Source organism: Oncorhynchus tshawytscha, linkage group LG08 (assembly GCF_018296145.1).
Source record: "Oncorhynchus tshawytscha isolate Ot180627B linkage group LG08, Otsh_v2.0, whole genome shotgun sequence".
NCBI lineage: Eukaryota > Metazoa > Chordata > Actinopteri > Salmoniformes > Salmonidae > Oncorhynchus > Oncorhynchus tshawytscha.
In genome coordinates, this window is record NC_056436.1 from 83,053,303 (window position 1) to 83,068,580 (window position 15,278).

A 15,278-nucleotide genomic window follows, 5' to 3' on the forward strand; every position below is an offset into this window, starting at 1 on the left:
AAGATGGTCTATTAACGGTCACCAGGGTACACAAATCCAATGCCAAAACGCCACCGGGGTACGCCGGTGTGAAAACCCATGCACCCCCATTGAGGACCGTTAACTAGCTATTAGCTACAACACTGACACATTCTTCAGGTTGAGTGTCACAATTTATATTGTAATATTACGCCAGTTAACTTGCTATTCCAACAGATTTTTTGTTTTTCTTCGTTTAATCATCCCCTTGAATGGCTGGGTGTACCTAGTTTGAATTTCCCCGGAAGTGACGTGGCAACTCGGAAGAGCAAGCCGAAGAAACACGTATCCGAGAGACTCAGGCGTCTTTGGCACCTGGGGTGTGTATATATATATATATATATATATATGTTAGTAAACTAGACAGCAGAAATGTTCTGAAGAATGGGAACTTAATTGGTCGTGATATAGTTGAAGTCGATATATATATTTGTAATCCTAGTGAACGCCCTCAATCAAGGCGTTTGGATCAAAACTCAGCAAGTTCATTTCGTGGCGAAAACGCCATCGGAAACCGTGAGTAGCTAACGTCAGCAAGGTAGCTAGCTAGTTGTCCAAATTAGTTTCGTACTTCAGTGACAGTAGTACAGCTAGGTAACGTTAGCTAAACTAGCTGGGTATGCAGAGAGAACAGTCCCTTCCAGGCCTGATTAGTTTACACTTAACTAGCTAAGTATTAGCTTTATGTGGCTGAGTTGAATAGCCTGTCTTCTTTACTTGCCAACCGATACGTCTACCCAGCTTGATAGATACAACTTGGCATTTCAACAAATGCAGGATTTAGTTTAAGTGAAATTAAAGCTAAATCGAATTGAGTGAATATGTAATTTTGTTGATGTCAAGTGTCAATCTAGTTCAATCATTGCTCTCTGTTTACACTTGCCCCCTAGGCAGCTGTCAACATGCATGTATATATTCACTGGCTGTTAGTTAGCTAGCGAGTTGTAAGGAAACAATTGGACAATTTCTACATTGGATTGTCCAACGACCAGGATTATGAAATGTCAAGGTCCTCGCCTGCTCTATTGTTCTGATTGCCTGACTGTGTTGCCCTGTCGTCCTACCACATCGCTGTAGATATTGCCTGCAAAATGGTGCGTGCAGCGCTGGTGACTGCCACCAGTCTGGCTCTGACTGGCGCTGTGATTGCCCATGCCTACTTGCTCAAACACCAGTTCTACCCCACTGTGGTCTACCTCACCAAGAGTAGCCCCAGTATGGCAGTGAGTACACACTAGTTCTCTACATTCCCCTGTTTGATTGACATGTTTATCAGATGTGTGGTCTGTAACGTGGCTTTCCCTCCCTCTCCTCTTCATGTCAGGTGTTGTACATCCAGGCGTTTGTGTTGGTGTTCCTGTTGGGAAAGTTCATGCGTAAAGTCTTCTTCGGGCAGCTGAGGGCTGCAGAGATGGAGGTATGGACCAATGATATGTTATTTCAGTATTTGTTTACATCCTGTTTGGTTTGCTAGGGTTCTAGATCTGTGTTGTTCAATGAACTACCACTGGACTTATATGTAATTCTGCTAGTGCTTACGCCTGTGTTGCAACCATTATACCCTCTACACACAGCTGAGCCAAGCTGTGTTGTCTTGGTTACACATTCACCATATTTACTAGACTCGTGCCAGAAAGGAAAATCTGAAAATAAAATGTCAAAGCCAGTACACATTTGGGTCAGTATGATAGTGTTTTAAAAGGTTATCACTAAAATTCACCTTCCTCTCCGTTCAGCATCTGATAGAGCGATCCTGGTATGCTGTCACAGAGACGTGTCTGGCCTTTACCGTGTTCAGGGATGACTTCTCTCCCCGCTTCGTAGGCCTCTTCACCCTGCTGCTCTTCATCAAGTGCTTCCACTGGCTGGCTGAGGACAGGGTGGACTTTGTGAGAGGCTGTTAAATGTTAAACACATTTGTATAGATATTTCACATGGTTAAGACATTGAGTTTAACCTACCCTTAAACATGTTTACCATCCATAAAGCGGCAATGAATGTGAAAGGAAAGCACATGTCTGTCTGTTCTGATGGTATTTTCCCCACCTTCTCACTCAGATGGAGAGAAGTCCTAATATATCCTGGGTCTTCCACTTCAGGGTGTTCTGTGAGTATGGGTAATATCTCTTCAAGGTGTTAAAGGCCCACTCAGTGATTTACAATACCTTGTAATGGGCCCTTCAGTGGTTTACAGTACAGTATGTGGTATCTTTTAATTGACCCTACAGTGTGTATATCAGTACTTTAGTTGTTACTACTTATTGGAGTGTGACTGATTTATTCACAGATATGTGAAACTGGTGTTTTTAGGACCAAGTGTGTTTCTTAAATTAATATGCAAATATATCAGACTGTTGCACCTGGTCCTGGATGCACATCATTTAAACTGAAACATGGACCTTGAAACTTGATAACACAACTGGCATATCTTGGCAAGAACCTCAAGGCCTATACTAGTGTGTTTAGTCAAAATGACTTGTAGGCATGAACAGAAACCCACTGACTGTCATTTTATATAAATCATTGCATCTCTCACCTAGCTCTGATGTTGTTGCTGGGAGTCCTGGACTTCCTGTTTGTCAACCATGCCTGTCATAGTATCATCACACGAGGGGCTTCTGTCCAGCTGGTCTTTGGATTTGAGGTTTGTAAAACTATACGTTGCCATTTCTGAATTTCAGTCATATGTGATGCTTTATTGGTACATGCATGCCACATTTTCTTTTGAAGTAATATTTGTTGACTTGATGAATCTAAGCAGTTGGTAATAATTCGGCGCACTTCTCTTCTTACCAAAATAATAACTGTTGTTGTTTAGTATGCCATCCTGATGACAATGGTGTTCACCACCTTCATCAAATACACCCTCCACACTGTCGACCTCCAGAGTGACAACCCCTGGGACAACAAAGCAGTCTACATGCTCTACACCGAGCTCTTCACTGGTATGATACCTGTATCACTAAATATACTCTCTACACCGAGCTCTTCACTGGTATGATACCTGTCTCACTAAATATACTCTACACTGGTATGATACCTGTTATCACTAAATATACTCTACACGGGTATGATACCTGTTATCACTAAATATACTCTACACTTGCTGTACAACTTTAAAGGTCCAGTTTCTTGGATCCACATTAAGCCATATTTCAGAAAATGAAAAGCATGTTCATTGAACATGGTCACTTAGAAATGTCCTTGTTTTTTATAGAAAATCTTTTTTTTTGGTCCATTTAAAATAACATTAAATTGATCATAAATACAGCGTAGACATTGTTAATGTTGTAAATGACTATTGTGGCTGGAAACGGCTGGTTTATGGAATATCTAAATAGGTGTACAGAGGCCCATTATCAGCAACCATCACTCTTGTGTTCCAATGGCACGTTGTGATAGCTACTCCAGGTTTATCATTTTAAAAGGCTAATTGATCATTAGAAAATGCTTTTGCAACTATGTTCGCACAGCTGAAAACTGTTGTGCTGCTTAAAGAAGCATTAAAACTGGCCTTTAGACTAGTTGAGTATCTGAAGCATCAGCATATTTGGGTTCGATTACAGGCTCAAAGTGGCCAAGAAACAAATAACTTTCTTCTGAAACTCTATTCTTGTTCTGAGAAATTAAGGCTATTCCATGTGAGAAATTGCCAAGAAACTGAAGATCCCAGTTGAGGACTTGTGAGGCATCTGTTTCTCAAACTAGACACTAAGGTACTTGTCCTCTTGCTCAGTTGTGCACCGGGGCCTCCCACTCTTTCTATTCTGGTTAGAAACAGTTTGCGTTGTTCTGTGAAGGGAGTAGTACACAGCGTTGTACGGCAGCTTCATTAAATAGTACCTGCAAAACCCCCATCTCAATGTCAACAGTGAAGAGGCGATTCCGGGATGCTGGCCTTCTAGGCAGAGTTGCAAAGAAAAGGCCATATGTCAGACTGGCTAATAAAAAGAACACAGTCTGAGATATGGCCTTTTCTTTGCAACTCTGCCTAGAAGACCAGCATCTGACTCGCCTCATCACTGTTGACGTTGAGACTGGTGTTTTGTGGGTACTATTTAATGAAGCTGCCAGTTGAGGACTTGTGAGGCGTCTGTTTCTCTAACTAGACACTAATGTACTTGTCCTCTTGCTCAGGTGTGCACCGGAGCCTCTCACTCCTCTTTCTATTCTGGTTAGAACCAGTTTGCTCTGTTCTGTGAAGGGAGTAGTACACAGCGTTGTACAAGAGCTCCAGTTTCTTTGCAATTTCTTGCATGGAATAGCCTGAGAAATGTTTTTGCCAAGTGACCCCAAACTTTTGTGTGTGTACATATCTCACACACACACTGAAGTGGGATACTTAAGACATTAACCCCCCCCAGGTTTCATCAAGGTCCTCCTGTACATGGCGTTCATGACCATCATGATAAAGGTGCACACCTTCCCCCTATTCGCCATCCGGCCCATGTACCTGGCTATGAGGTGAGCAACACAGCTGCTCTAAACCCTAAAATAAAGATACCATTCTAAATTCTTAGACCTGGAAGCCAGGGCTCTCTGAAGACTCCATATGTTACCTGGCCAACAGATTGTCTTCTCTTATCGTTTTGTTGTTATTAGAGGCAGGTGTAACCATTAGAACACTTGAATTTCTGGATTCTATTCTTTAGGCAGTTCAAGAAAGCTGTTACGGATGCAATAATGTCACGGCGAGCTATCCGCAACATGAATACACTGTGAGTGTGCTATGCATCTGTTTTTTATTTTATTTGTTATTTTGTGTCTCCACAATGGAAAAAAAATAATCATTCCTCTTACCATATCCCTCTTTTATTAGGATGAATATATATTTTTTTAAATAAATATTGATGGACTAGTCCATGGTCTATTAACTCTGTATCTCTGCAGTTACCCAGATGCCACTCCTGAAGATCTGCTGGCTTCAGACAACGTGTGTATCATCTGTCGTGAAGAGATGGTGACTGGAGCCAAGAAACTTCCTTGCAACCATATCTTCCACGCAAGGTATTTTATGGATACTACTATACTATACCTGTTTTAGACAGAACGGTATCAGAAAGTAGAAAATACATGGTTTTTATATATATATTTTTTGTTGTCTAGTCATATGGGGCGGCAGGGTAGCCTAGTGGTTTCGAGCGTTGGACTAGTAACCGGAAGCCGGAAGGTTGTAAGTTCAAACCCCCGAGCTGACAAGGTACAAATCTGTCGTTCTGCCCCTGAACAGGCAGTTAACCCACTGTTCCTAGGCCGTCATTGAAAATAAGAATTTGTTCTTAACTGACTTGCCTCGTTAAAAAAAGGTAAAATTAAAAATATGAATACATTTCATCACCATTTCTGTCCCATTAGTGTTTTTGCTGGTCCTGTTGGTTTTCTGCTTTTTATGTCACTAACCAATCCTTCATTTTGTGTCCCAGTTGCCTTCGCTCCTGGTTCTAGAGACTCTGTGTAGCTAACTAACCGTTTCCTTCATTTTGTGTCCCAGTTGCCTTCGTTCCTGGTTTCAGAGACTCTGTGTAGCTAACTAACCGTTTCCTTCATTTTGTATCCCAGTTGCCTTCGCTCCTGGTTCCAGAGACAGCAGACGTGTCCTACATGTCGTATGGATGTCCTCCGGGCCTCTAACCCCAATCAGCCTCCCACCCCAGCGCCTGCCCAGCCTCCTGCCCCGGCAGCACCTGTCAACGCCCCTGTCCCTGGTCCACCTGGGAACGGTGGGTAGCACCACACAAAACAACACGTCCATTGTCTAACGTCAAATGTAGTTTCATTCATTGATTTAAAAAATATATTTTTAATTTTTATTTTTGTTTAATTTATTAACCCCTCTTTGGAGGACAAATATATTCACTTTTTTTTTGAGAGGTTTTTTGCCATGATACTTTTATATAAAGCAGTCACATAACAATAATACATTACCAAACATCAGCTCTTTTAATCCCACCCCTCAGCCCATCCCACCTATCACCAATAGACATCAGCTCTTTTAATCCCACCCCTCAGCCCATCTCACCTATCACCAATAGACATCAGCTCTTTTAATCCCACCCCTCAGCCCATCCCACCTATCACCAATAGACATCAGCTCTTTTAATCCCACCCCTCAGCCCATCCCACCTATCACCAATATTTTTTATTTTTTTATTTCACCTTTATTTAACCAGGTAGGCTAGTTGAGAACAAGTTCTCATTTGCAACTGTGACCTGGCCAAGATAAAGCATAGCAGTGTGAACAGACAACACAGAGTTACACATGGAGTAAACAATTAACAAGTCAATAACAGTAGAAAAAAAAGGGGAGTCTATATATATATTGTGTGCAAAAAGGCATGAGGAGGTAGGCGAATAATTACAATTTTGCAGATTAACACTGGAGTGATAAATGATCAGATGGTCATGTACAGGTAGAGATATTGGTGTGCAAAAGAGCAGAAAAGTAAATAAATAAAAACAGTATGGAGATGAGGTAGGTAAAAATGGGTGGGCTATTTACCGATAGACTATAATAGACCTCAGCTCTTTAATCCCGCCTCTCTCAGCCCATCCCACCTATCATCAATAGACCTCAGCTCTTTAATCCCGCCTCTCAGCTTCTCTCAGCCCATCCCACCTATCACCAATAGACCACCTCGTTTGGTTTCAATGGGCCATTTATCTTTCAATTGTGCTGTGATGTTTTACATCATTTACATAAAATGTACCATTCTAATCTTATAGTATCCACAGATTGTGAGCTAAAGATGAAAACCTTTCCTACAAGTATTATTATGTTATTTATTGGCTGGCTTTCCAGATCGCCCGACCCTGCTATTTGTAAAATTAACTTCAAGTGCATGTTGAAATTTTTATATAATAGATTAACTGGGAAAAACTCAGTGTTGAATCAAGAGTAGGTTTTTTGTGCCATGGAATCGGTACATCGCAAATCTCTTCCCATTTATTTTGCAACCTGTATGACACAGCTGTCAACATTTTTGTCCTCAAATGAAACTGGTATATTTTTATGCCAGCTCATTCCAGCCAATTAGTATCTTCTAATATATGGCAAACAAGGTCCCTCGTTTCAGGTGGTTACTAGATATGTAATATGAACCTAGTAATGGTTTGATGATATTACTAGATATGTGATAGTAACCTCGTAATAGATTCACGGAGTTTCTAGATACTTTTGTATGTGGTGTATGTGGACACCTGCTTGTCGAACATCTCATTCCAAAATCATGGGCATTAATATGGAGTTGGTCCTCCTTTTGCTGCTATAAACAGCCTCCACTCTTCTGGGAAGGCTTTCCACTAGATGTTGGAACATTGCTGTGGGGACTTGCTTCCATTCAGCCACACAAGCATTAGTGAGGTCGGGCACTGATGTTGGGTGATTAGGCCTGGCTCGCAGTCAGCTTTCCAATTCATCCCAAAGGTTTCAGATGGGGTTGAGGTCAGGGCTCTGTGCAGGCCAGTCAAGTTCTTCCACACCAATCTCGACAAATTCTGTATGGACCTCGCTTCTTTGTGCACAGGGGCATTGTCGTGCTGAAACAGGAAAGGGCCTTCCCCAAACTGTTGCCACAAAGTTGTAAGCACAGAATCGTCTAGAATGTCATTGTATGCTGTAGCATTAATATTTCCCTTCACTGGAACTTAGGGGCAAAGCCCGAACCATTAAAAAACAGCCTCAGACCATTATGCCTCCTCCACCAAACGTTACAGTTGGCACTATGCATTGGGGCAGGTAGCGTTCTCCTGGCATCCACCAAACCCATATTTGATGTTGGACTGCCAGATGGTGAAGCGTGATTCATCACTCCAGAGAATGTGTTTCCACTGCTCCAGAGTCCAATGGCGGCGAACTTTACACCTCTCCAGCTGATGCTTGGCATTGAGCATGGTGATCTTAGGCTTATGTGCGACTACTCGGCCATGGAAACCCATTTCAAGGAGCTGCAGACGAACAGTTATTGTACTGACGTTGCTTCCAGAGACCGTTTGGATCTCTGTAGTGAGAGTTGCAACCGAGAACAGACTATTTTTATGTGCTTAAGCACTCTGCGGTCCCGTTCTGTAAGCTTGTGTGGACTACCACTTTGCAGCTGAGCCGTTGTTGCTCCTAGACGTTTCCACTTCACAATAACAACACTTACAGTTGACCGGGGCAGCTCTAGCAGGGCAGAAATTTGACGAACTGACTTGTTAGAAATATGGCATCCTATGACGGTGCCACGTTGAAAGTCGCTGAGCTCTCCAGTAAGGCCATTTTACTTCCAATATTTGTCTATGGAGATTGCATGGCTGTATGCCCGACTTTATACACCTGTCAGCAACAGGTGAGGCTGAAATAGCCAAATCCACAAATTTGAAGGGACATTCACATACTTTTGGCCATGTAGTGTATCTGATACTAACCCAGTAATGGTTTCAGGAAGTTACTGTGTATCTGATACTAACCTAGTAATGATTTCAGGAAGTTACTGTGTATCCGATACTAACCTAGTAATGGTTTCAGGAAGTTACTGTGTATCCGATACTAACCTAGTAATGGTTTAAAGAAGTTACTGTGTATCTTATAGGAATCTAGTAAGTTTAATTTAGTTACTAGATATAAACTGGGTTGACTCCCAAGCAAGCAGCTGACTGACATGCGTCTCCCTCTTGTCTCCTCTAGTTGGCCCTGGAATGATGCCCCACTTCCCCCCAGGGCTGTTTCCTTTCTGGGGGCCCTTCCCTGGAGCGGCCCCCCCTGCTGGTGCTGCTGGCGCCCCAGGGGCCACAGAGACCCCAGGGGCCACAGAGGCAGCTCAGACTCAGGGAGCTGGTGAGTGTCGTTTCTCCTCTCTGGTACTTGGACTGGCATTTTGACATTCTATTATAATAGCTAGCTATTAACCAATTGAAGAAGTAGTTTCCCGGACCTAGATGACAAAATGGCACGTTCAATAGAGATTCTCAATTGAGCATGCTTTTTTGGTCCAGGACTAGACTTCCTCTGGGTCTGGGAGACCAGCCCTAAAGTGTCCATGTGAACATTGAAGTCATAATTTCTCTGTGTGAATCAGGCACCACTGGGGCCAGTACAGTCGGTGCTGCTCCTGCTCCAGGAGGCCCTATGCCTGGGTTCCCCTTCCACTCCTTCCCACCCCCACCATTCCCCTCAGCTCCATGGCTGACTATGCCACCACCACCTCCACCGTTTGGTAAGAGCTAGAGTCATTCTTACTCCTTCACTTATAAATGAAACCTCCATCATGATATACTGTAGATTGGCCACCATTTTCAACATTTTTATTTACCAAGTTGCCGGGGGGAGGGCTGTTGCCGGGGGAGTGCTGTTCACAAATCTGTAAGGCTGGCATCTTGAATAACCTTGTAATGCTGTGTGCTCTGTTCCAGTGTCATCCATGCCCCCTCCTCCCCCGGCCCTGTCCACCATGTCAGAGGCTGAGCTGAGGGAGCTGGAGCAGGAGGGCCGTAGAGGCCTGGAGGCCAGACTGCAGTGTCTCCACAACATCCACACTCTACTGGACGCTGCCATGCTCAACATCGACCAATACCTCACTACCGTCGCCACACTCATGTAATGATGCCTTGTTTTCATTTTTATATGGGGAAAAACCACATCTTTCTGTAGTGGGTCAACATTTACCTTATTGTTTGGCATATGATGATCATGCTACTCCTTTGCTCCTCAGTCCTCCTCAGTCAGAAACCAGCAGCGCGGCTGGAGAGGCCAGCGGATCATCTCCTCCCTCCACTAGTGCAGAAACTCAGGAGAACGACTCTCAGAGCAGTACAGGTGCAGTGCATTCTTGATTTCCCCCCCATTTCGTTACGTTACAGCCTTATTCTAAAATGGATGAAAGAAGGGAAAAAAACAGTTTTTCTACACACAATAACCCATAATGACAAAGCGAAAACTGTTTTAGTTTTTTTTGAAAATGTTGCTAATTTATTTTTTTTAAATAAAAATTTAATGGAAAATGTCAAGGGGTCTGAATACTTTCCGAAGGCACTAAGTCTCCACTAGTGCAGAAACTCAGGAGAACGACTGTCCGGTAAGTCTTCCCATTGACTGACAGATATTGTGAAACAGAATTATTCAGTTAGGAATCCGGACTAGCTGTTAGTGGGATTTTAAAGCGCCATTTTTTTAAATTAATTTTTTACACTGTAGACACATTTTCTCACTTTAGTTTCGCTCCTATGTCTCTTCTCTCCAGCCGCTGAACCTGAAGCTGTGAATGGGGCCACAGGTTTCTCCCAGCCAGACTCTACCACGTTGGGCGACAGTGAAGACCAGGGGGATGGAGAGGAAGTCGGGGAAGACGGAGAGCCCAACCCTTCAGAGCTGAGGCGCCGTCGTCTCCGCAAACTCGAGACCACACCCCCTCCTCCTGACCACTAAAACATGCCAACTGGTGCATTCTGGGAACTGACTTATCAATCAATACATTTGATGACCAATTAATAATTATAGCTGTATTTTATTTCTCTCCTTTCTCCTCCTGACTCTGTTTTGTGTTGTTTAAACTCAGACAGCCAAGAGAGAGGAGGAAGGACCAACTTGTTGTTCCACAACCTTTTTGTTGTTGTTGGAATACATAAAAGTAAGATTAGAAAAAGAAAATACTACTTGACATCTTATGATCCATATGCAGGTTTTGTCCCCCCACCCTTCCCGTTTACCCAATACTGAGGAGTCATATTCAACACACAGACCGGACTTCTTCAAAGACACACCTGGCCTGAGACCGGACTTCTTCAAATACACACCTGGCCTGAGACCGGACTTCTTCAAATACACACCTGGCCTGAGACCGGATTTCTTCAAAGACACACCTGGCCTGAGACCGGACTTCTTCAAAGACACACCTGGCCTGAGACCGGACTTCTTCAAAGACACACCTGGCCTGAGACCGGACTTCTTCAAAGACACACCTGGCCTGAGACCGGACTTCTTCAAAGACACACCTGGCCTGAGACCGGACTTCTTCAAAGACACACCTGGCCTGAGACCGGACTTCTTCAAAGACACACCCTGGCCTGAGGCCGGACTTCTTCAAATACACACCTGGCCTGAGACCGGACTTCTTCAAATACACACCTGGCCTGAGACCGGATTTCTTCAAAGACACACCTGGCCTGAGACCGGACTTCTTCAAAGACACACCTGGCCTGAGACCGGACTTCTTCAAAGACACACCTGGCCTGAGACCGGACTTCTTCAAAGACACACCTGGCCTGAGTTCTTGTTCAGTGACGACAAAGTGAAGTGTTTCTACATCTCAGGTCACTGGTACTTGTCCTTCCAACTGTGAAAGGTTACTTCTTCTTTCCCCCGTGACTATAAAATTGATCCTCCTTATTGTCCAGCTTGTCAGACCGTGTTACAGGGAGGTCTGACCCATTGACTTAAAGGAAGCAATGTTAAATTTCAATCTGGCTTTGTCTGTAATGGTACCCTATTCCCTAATGTAGTGCATAGGTGTCTGGTCCAAGTAGTGCACTACCTAGGGAATTAGGGTGTAGCCATAGCGTCCCGAGTGATGGACGACTTAATACCCTCTCTGGGATATCAAGATTTTGCTGCAGGCGTGAGCATTATAACTTAATAAGAAACTGGGTTGATTTAACCTGTACATACTGTAAAAAAATAAAAGTTTTACTAGGGATGACCTGTACATACTGCAGAATAAACCATTGAAATGTAACGTTGCTGTTATCAGAGCTCAGCATGCATGTCTTTGTTGGTATGTACTACATTTTTTATTTATTTTATTTCACCTTTATTTAACCAGGTAGGTTAGTTGAGAACAAGTTCTCATTTGCAACTGCTACCTGGCCAAGATAAAGCATAGCAGTGTGAACAGACAACACAGAGTTACACATGGAGTAAACAATTAACAAGTCAATAACACAGTAGAAAACATGGATGGGTTCACTATCAGGAATATTCATCTCTGCTGTCTAGGAAAGACAGACCAACACGAACTGTACTCCGCTGGTGGGAAAACCTATCGCATCTGTGTTTCCCCACTTAAATGTTTTCACACTTACTATAGTGGTAGTGTAGGGGCTCTATTCAATCAATACGTAGCACTGTCGGTCCGCTTTGTAGCGCGATTTGACTAAAGGCAATGTTCCCGCAGTCGCAGAGACTGCTTTCACGGTAGATGCTGCGTATCTCGGCTCAAACGGAAATTATCTTCATTTTAACGCGGATCTTCAGCGTTTTTTTAAATTTTATTTTATTTTTATAGATTGAATCCAGCCCTAAACTGGGGAAAGGCGCACCAACCTAGAAGAAATGGCCCACTTCGATGTGTTCATTGTAATTATAAGATTAACAACACCGATCTCGGTATATTCCGTTTAAGCTATAAAAAGCCCCTAGAAAATGCCAGTATAAAATGGATGCCGGTGAGAATGAGGTATTTGTTCCATAAATGCTAAAACAACTGGTGATATCTGATTTTAAATAAGTTAACTTCAATGTACAATCACAGAAAATGACAAACGAATCTACTGTTGTCTCCATTACTTATGGAAGTGGTCACATACCTCCCACTTTTTACCTTGCCGGCAAGTAGGAAACAATACCTGTAAAATTTAAAAAAACTTTTGGTCCTGTCAGAAAAGTTTAAAATAAACTTTCCATGGTGGAATGAATATAGCCTGAGTGTCAGTGTTTGTCCTCTTGCCAACTCTGTTGCTCATTGTCAAGCCAAACATTTGAGTTGACATGAAATAGCACAATCAAGCTAATGAATACAACGGTCAGTTGACAAAACACATTGTGACCAATCAAAGGAATAAAACGAGAGACCCCTCCCCCCCTTTGCTGATGTCACTCTTCTGTTGATCAGATTAAACGTTGCCTAGTTACTATATTCAGTGAGGACGTTCTGAACGTTTTTTTTTGTTGTTGTTGTTGTTGTGCAAAAATGCATCAGTCTATTGGAATGAGGTGTTGACTGTCTGCAGCTGTGAGTGGTCAGCAAACTGGGAGAGAGCACTTCAACAGACAGACAGCATCAGGGTCTGTCCAAAATGGCATCCTCTACCTTGTATTGTGCACCATGTCAGATAGAGGGTCATGTTAGTTCTGTAGTGTTGGTTCTGGTCAGGAGGGTTACTGGCAAAGACGAGAGGTGTCGTCTCCTTGATGGATCCATACCAGCTGCTGAAAAGAGACAACAGTGTAAACAGTACAAAAAAAATTAACCTATATTTAACTAGGCAAGTCAGTTAAGAATCAATTCTTATTTACAATGACTGCCTAGGAACAGTGGGTTAACGGACAGTTTTCTCAGTGACATCTTGCCGACGGCGCTGAATCAATTTAAACCATGATGTATTTCAGTGGAGGCTGGTGGGAGGAGCTATAAGAAGGACGGGCTCATTGTAATGGCTGGAATGGAATCAAACGTGGTTCCCATATGTTTGATACCGTACCATTAATTCCATTCCAGCCATTACAATGAGCCGGTCCTTCTTATAGCTCCTCCCACCTGCTTCCACTGTTGTATGTTAACTATTATGAATGAAGCTCTTTAAAAAAAAAATATTTCACCTTTATTTAACCAGGTAGGCTAGTTGAGGACAAGTTCTCATTTGCAACTGCGACCTGGCCAAGATAAAGCAAAGCAATTCAACACATACAACAACACAGAGTTACACATGGAGTAAACAAACATACAGTCAATAATACAGTAGAACAAAAGAAAACAAAATGTCTATATACAGTGAGTGCAAATGAGGTAAGTTAAGGAAATAAATAGGCCATGGTGGCAAAGTAATTACAATATAGCAATTAAACACTGGAATGGGAGATCGGCAGAAGATGAATGTGCAGGTAGAGATACTGGGGTGCAAAGGAGCAAAATAAATAAATAAATACCAGTATGGGGAGGAGGTAGGTAGGTAGATGGGCTGTTTACAGATAGGCTAAGTACAGGTGCAATGATCTGTAAGCTGCTCTGACAGCTGGTACTTAAAGCTAGTGAGGGAGATGTGAGTCTCCAGCTTCAGAAATGTTTGCAATTAGTTCCAGTCATGGGCAGCAGAGAACTGGAAGGAAAGACGACCAAAGGAGGAATTGGCTTTGGGGGTGACCAGTGAGATATACCTGCTGGAGCGCGTGCTACGAGTGGGTGCTGCTATGGTGACCAGTGAGCTGAGATAAGGCGGGGCTTTACCTAGCAGAGACTTGTAGATGACCTGTAGCCAGTGGGTTTGGCGACGAGTATGAAGCGAGGGCCAACCAATGAGAGCGTACAGGTCGCAATGGTGGGTAGTGTATGGGGCTTTGGTGACAAAACGGATGGCACTGTGATAGACTGGTCAGAGATGTTGTCTGGACTCCACTCTGTGATTCTGGGACCGTATGAGAACAGGCAGGTTGTAGCATGCTCTACTTGTCAAGAGCAATATTACATCTGCTCCTAGTACTGCAGTCTGGCACACTGTTGTTCCCTGGGGGAAGAAGATACATACCAATCTCCACGTAGTACTGATTCAATTAGAACTACTCATTCAATTCAACTCCAAAATAAACTAAAATGATGCTGACATCATTTAAAATATAATTTCCACCTCCAGAAATAACTGAAATAATATATTGGTAAATTTTTTTGTTAAAGTTTAATTGACATATTTCGACCATGTATATAGCCTGTGCATGGTCCAGATGATCAGGTATGCTATTAGCAAGAACCATGATCTCCTGTAGCCTAACTGATGCAGCATAGTAGCTATAAATAAATAGGCTGAAGCATTGGGTTGTCTATCTGTATTCATCCTAATGGGCTAATCATTAGCTAGATCCCAAATTTGATATTTTAACTAGCTAGCATCCTAATGATGAATTTATGTCCTCCCAAAAAACCTGCATAAACACAGTGAATATTAGGTAGGTCTACCTGTTAGGGTAGTAGGTCCACTGCCTGTACTTCTCACAGAAACCACTGAATGTCACCATTTCCCTCCCCAACACTTTCCCTGGTTGCCATTACTCTTGCTCAACGAAAACTGTCACCTGTCTCATCACAATATTTTTTAAAGTCACTCCCCCAAACATTTTTGGGAGGTAAGGGTGGCGTTTTACCCCATGTGACCCTACAATTGACATTTAGCCCAACTCTCCCCTTGCTGCGGGCGGTTTTAAAATAGTATTTTTTCCAGCAACGCTGTCACAGCCAATTGCAAGTGGTAACGTGCTTAAAAATGACGCTGCTAAAAACTCCGGGTTTAAAATGGTGCAG

At 43.0% G+C, this 15,278-nt stretch overlaps 2 protein-coding genes across 5 annotated transcripts; both read left to right on the forward strand.

Moving 5' to 3' along the window:
• The first annotated feature begins 186 nt into the window (after positions 1-186).
• On the forward strand, positions 187-11,726 carry LOC112255859 (E3 ubiquitin-protein ligase synoviolin). 4 transcript variants are annotated; one of them, XM_024428691.2, is made up of 16 exons: positions 187-338; positions 1,096-1,241; positions 1,343-1,435; positions 1,755-1,907; positions 2,077-2,125; positions 2,559-2,662; positions 2,837-2,963; positions 4,383-4,482; positions 4,671-4,736; positions 4,909-5,025; positions 5,578-5,738; positions 8,684-8,833; positions 9,075-9,212; positions 9,409-9,592; positions 9,708-9,811; positions 10,236-11,726. In XM_024428691.2, exons 2-16 carry the CDS (start codon positions 1,110-1,112, stop codon positions 10,418-10,420), a joined length of 1,863 nt encoding a protein of 620 aa, XP_024284459.1. In that variant the 5' UTR covers positions 187-338; positions 1,096-1,109; the 3' UTR covers positions 10,421-11,726. The 4 variants fall into 4 exon arrangements, with proteins under 4 accessions (XP_024284459.1, XP_024284462.1, XP_024284461.1 ...); XM_024428694.2 differs by lacking the exon at positions 10,236-11,726 and adding an exon at positions 10,004-10,225; XM_024428693.2 differs by lacking the exon at positions 187-338 and adding an exon at positions 349-556.
• Positions 10,659-12,684, forward strand: LOC121846948. The gene is made up of 2 exons (XM_042326096.1): positions 10,659-10,780; positions 10,814-12,684. The coding sequence occupies exons 1-2, from the start codon at positions 10,659-10,661 to the stop codon at positions 11,331-11,333; spliced, it is 642 nt and encodes a 213-aa protein (XP_042182030.1). The 3' UTR covers positions 11,334-12,684.
• Positions 12,685-15,278: the final 2,594 nt, after the last annotated feature.

Bases quoted from the DNA above. Each gene is read 5' to 3' on its own strand.
- LOC121846948 (XM_042326096.1), top strand. From the start codon at position 10,659: ATGATCCATATGCAGGTTTTGTCCCCCCACCCTTCCCGTTTACCCAAT. The intron at 10,781-10,813 runs ATACACACCTGG...GGACTTCTTCAA, and splicing joins CTGAGACCGGACTTCTTCAA to ATACACACCTGGCCTGAGAC.
- LOC112255859 (XM_024428691.2), top strand. From the start codon at position 1,110: ATGGTGCGTGCAGCGCTGGTGACTGCCACCAGTCTGGCTCTGACTGGC. The intron at 1,436-1,754 runs GTATGGACCAAT...CTCTCCGTTCAG, and splicing joins TGAGGGCTGCAGAGATGGAG to CATCTGATAGAGCGATCCTG. The intron at 9,213-9,408 runs GTAAGAGCTAGA...GCTCTGTTCCAG, and splicing joins ACCACCACCTCCACCGTTTG to TGTCATCCATGCCCCCTCCT.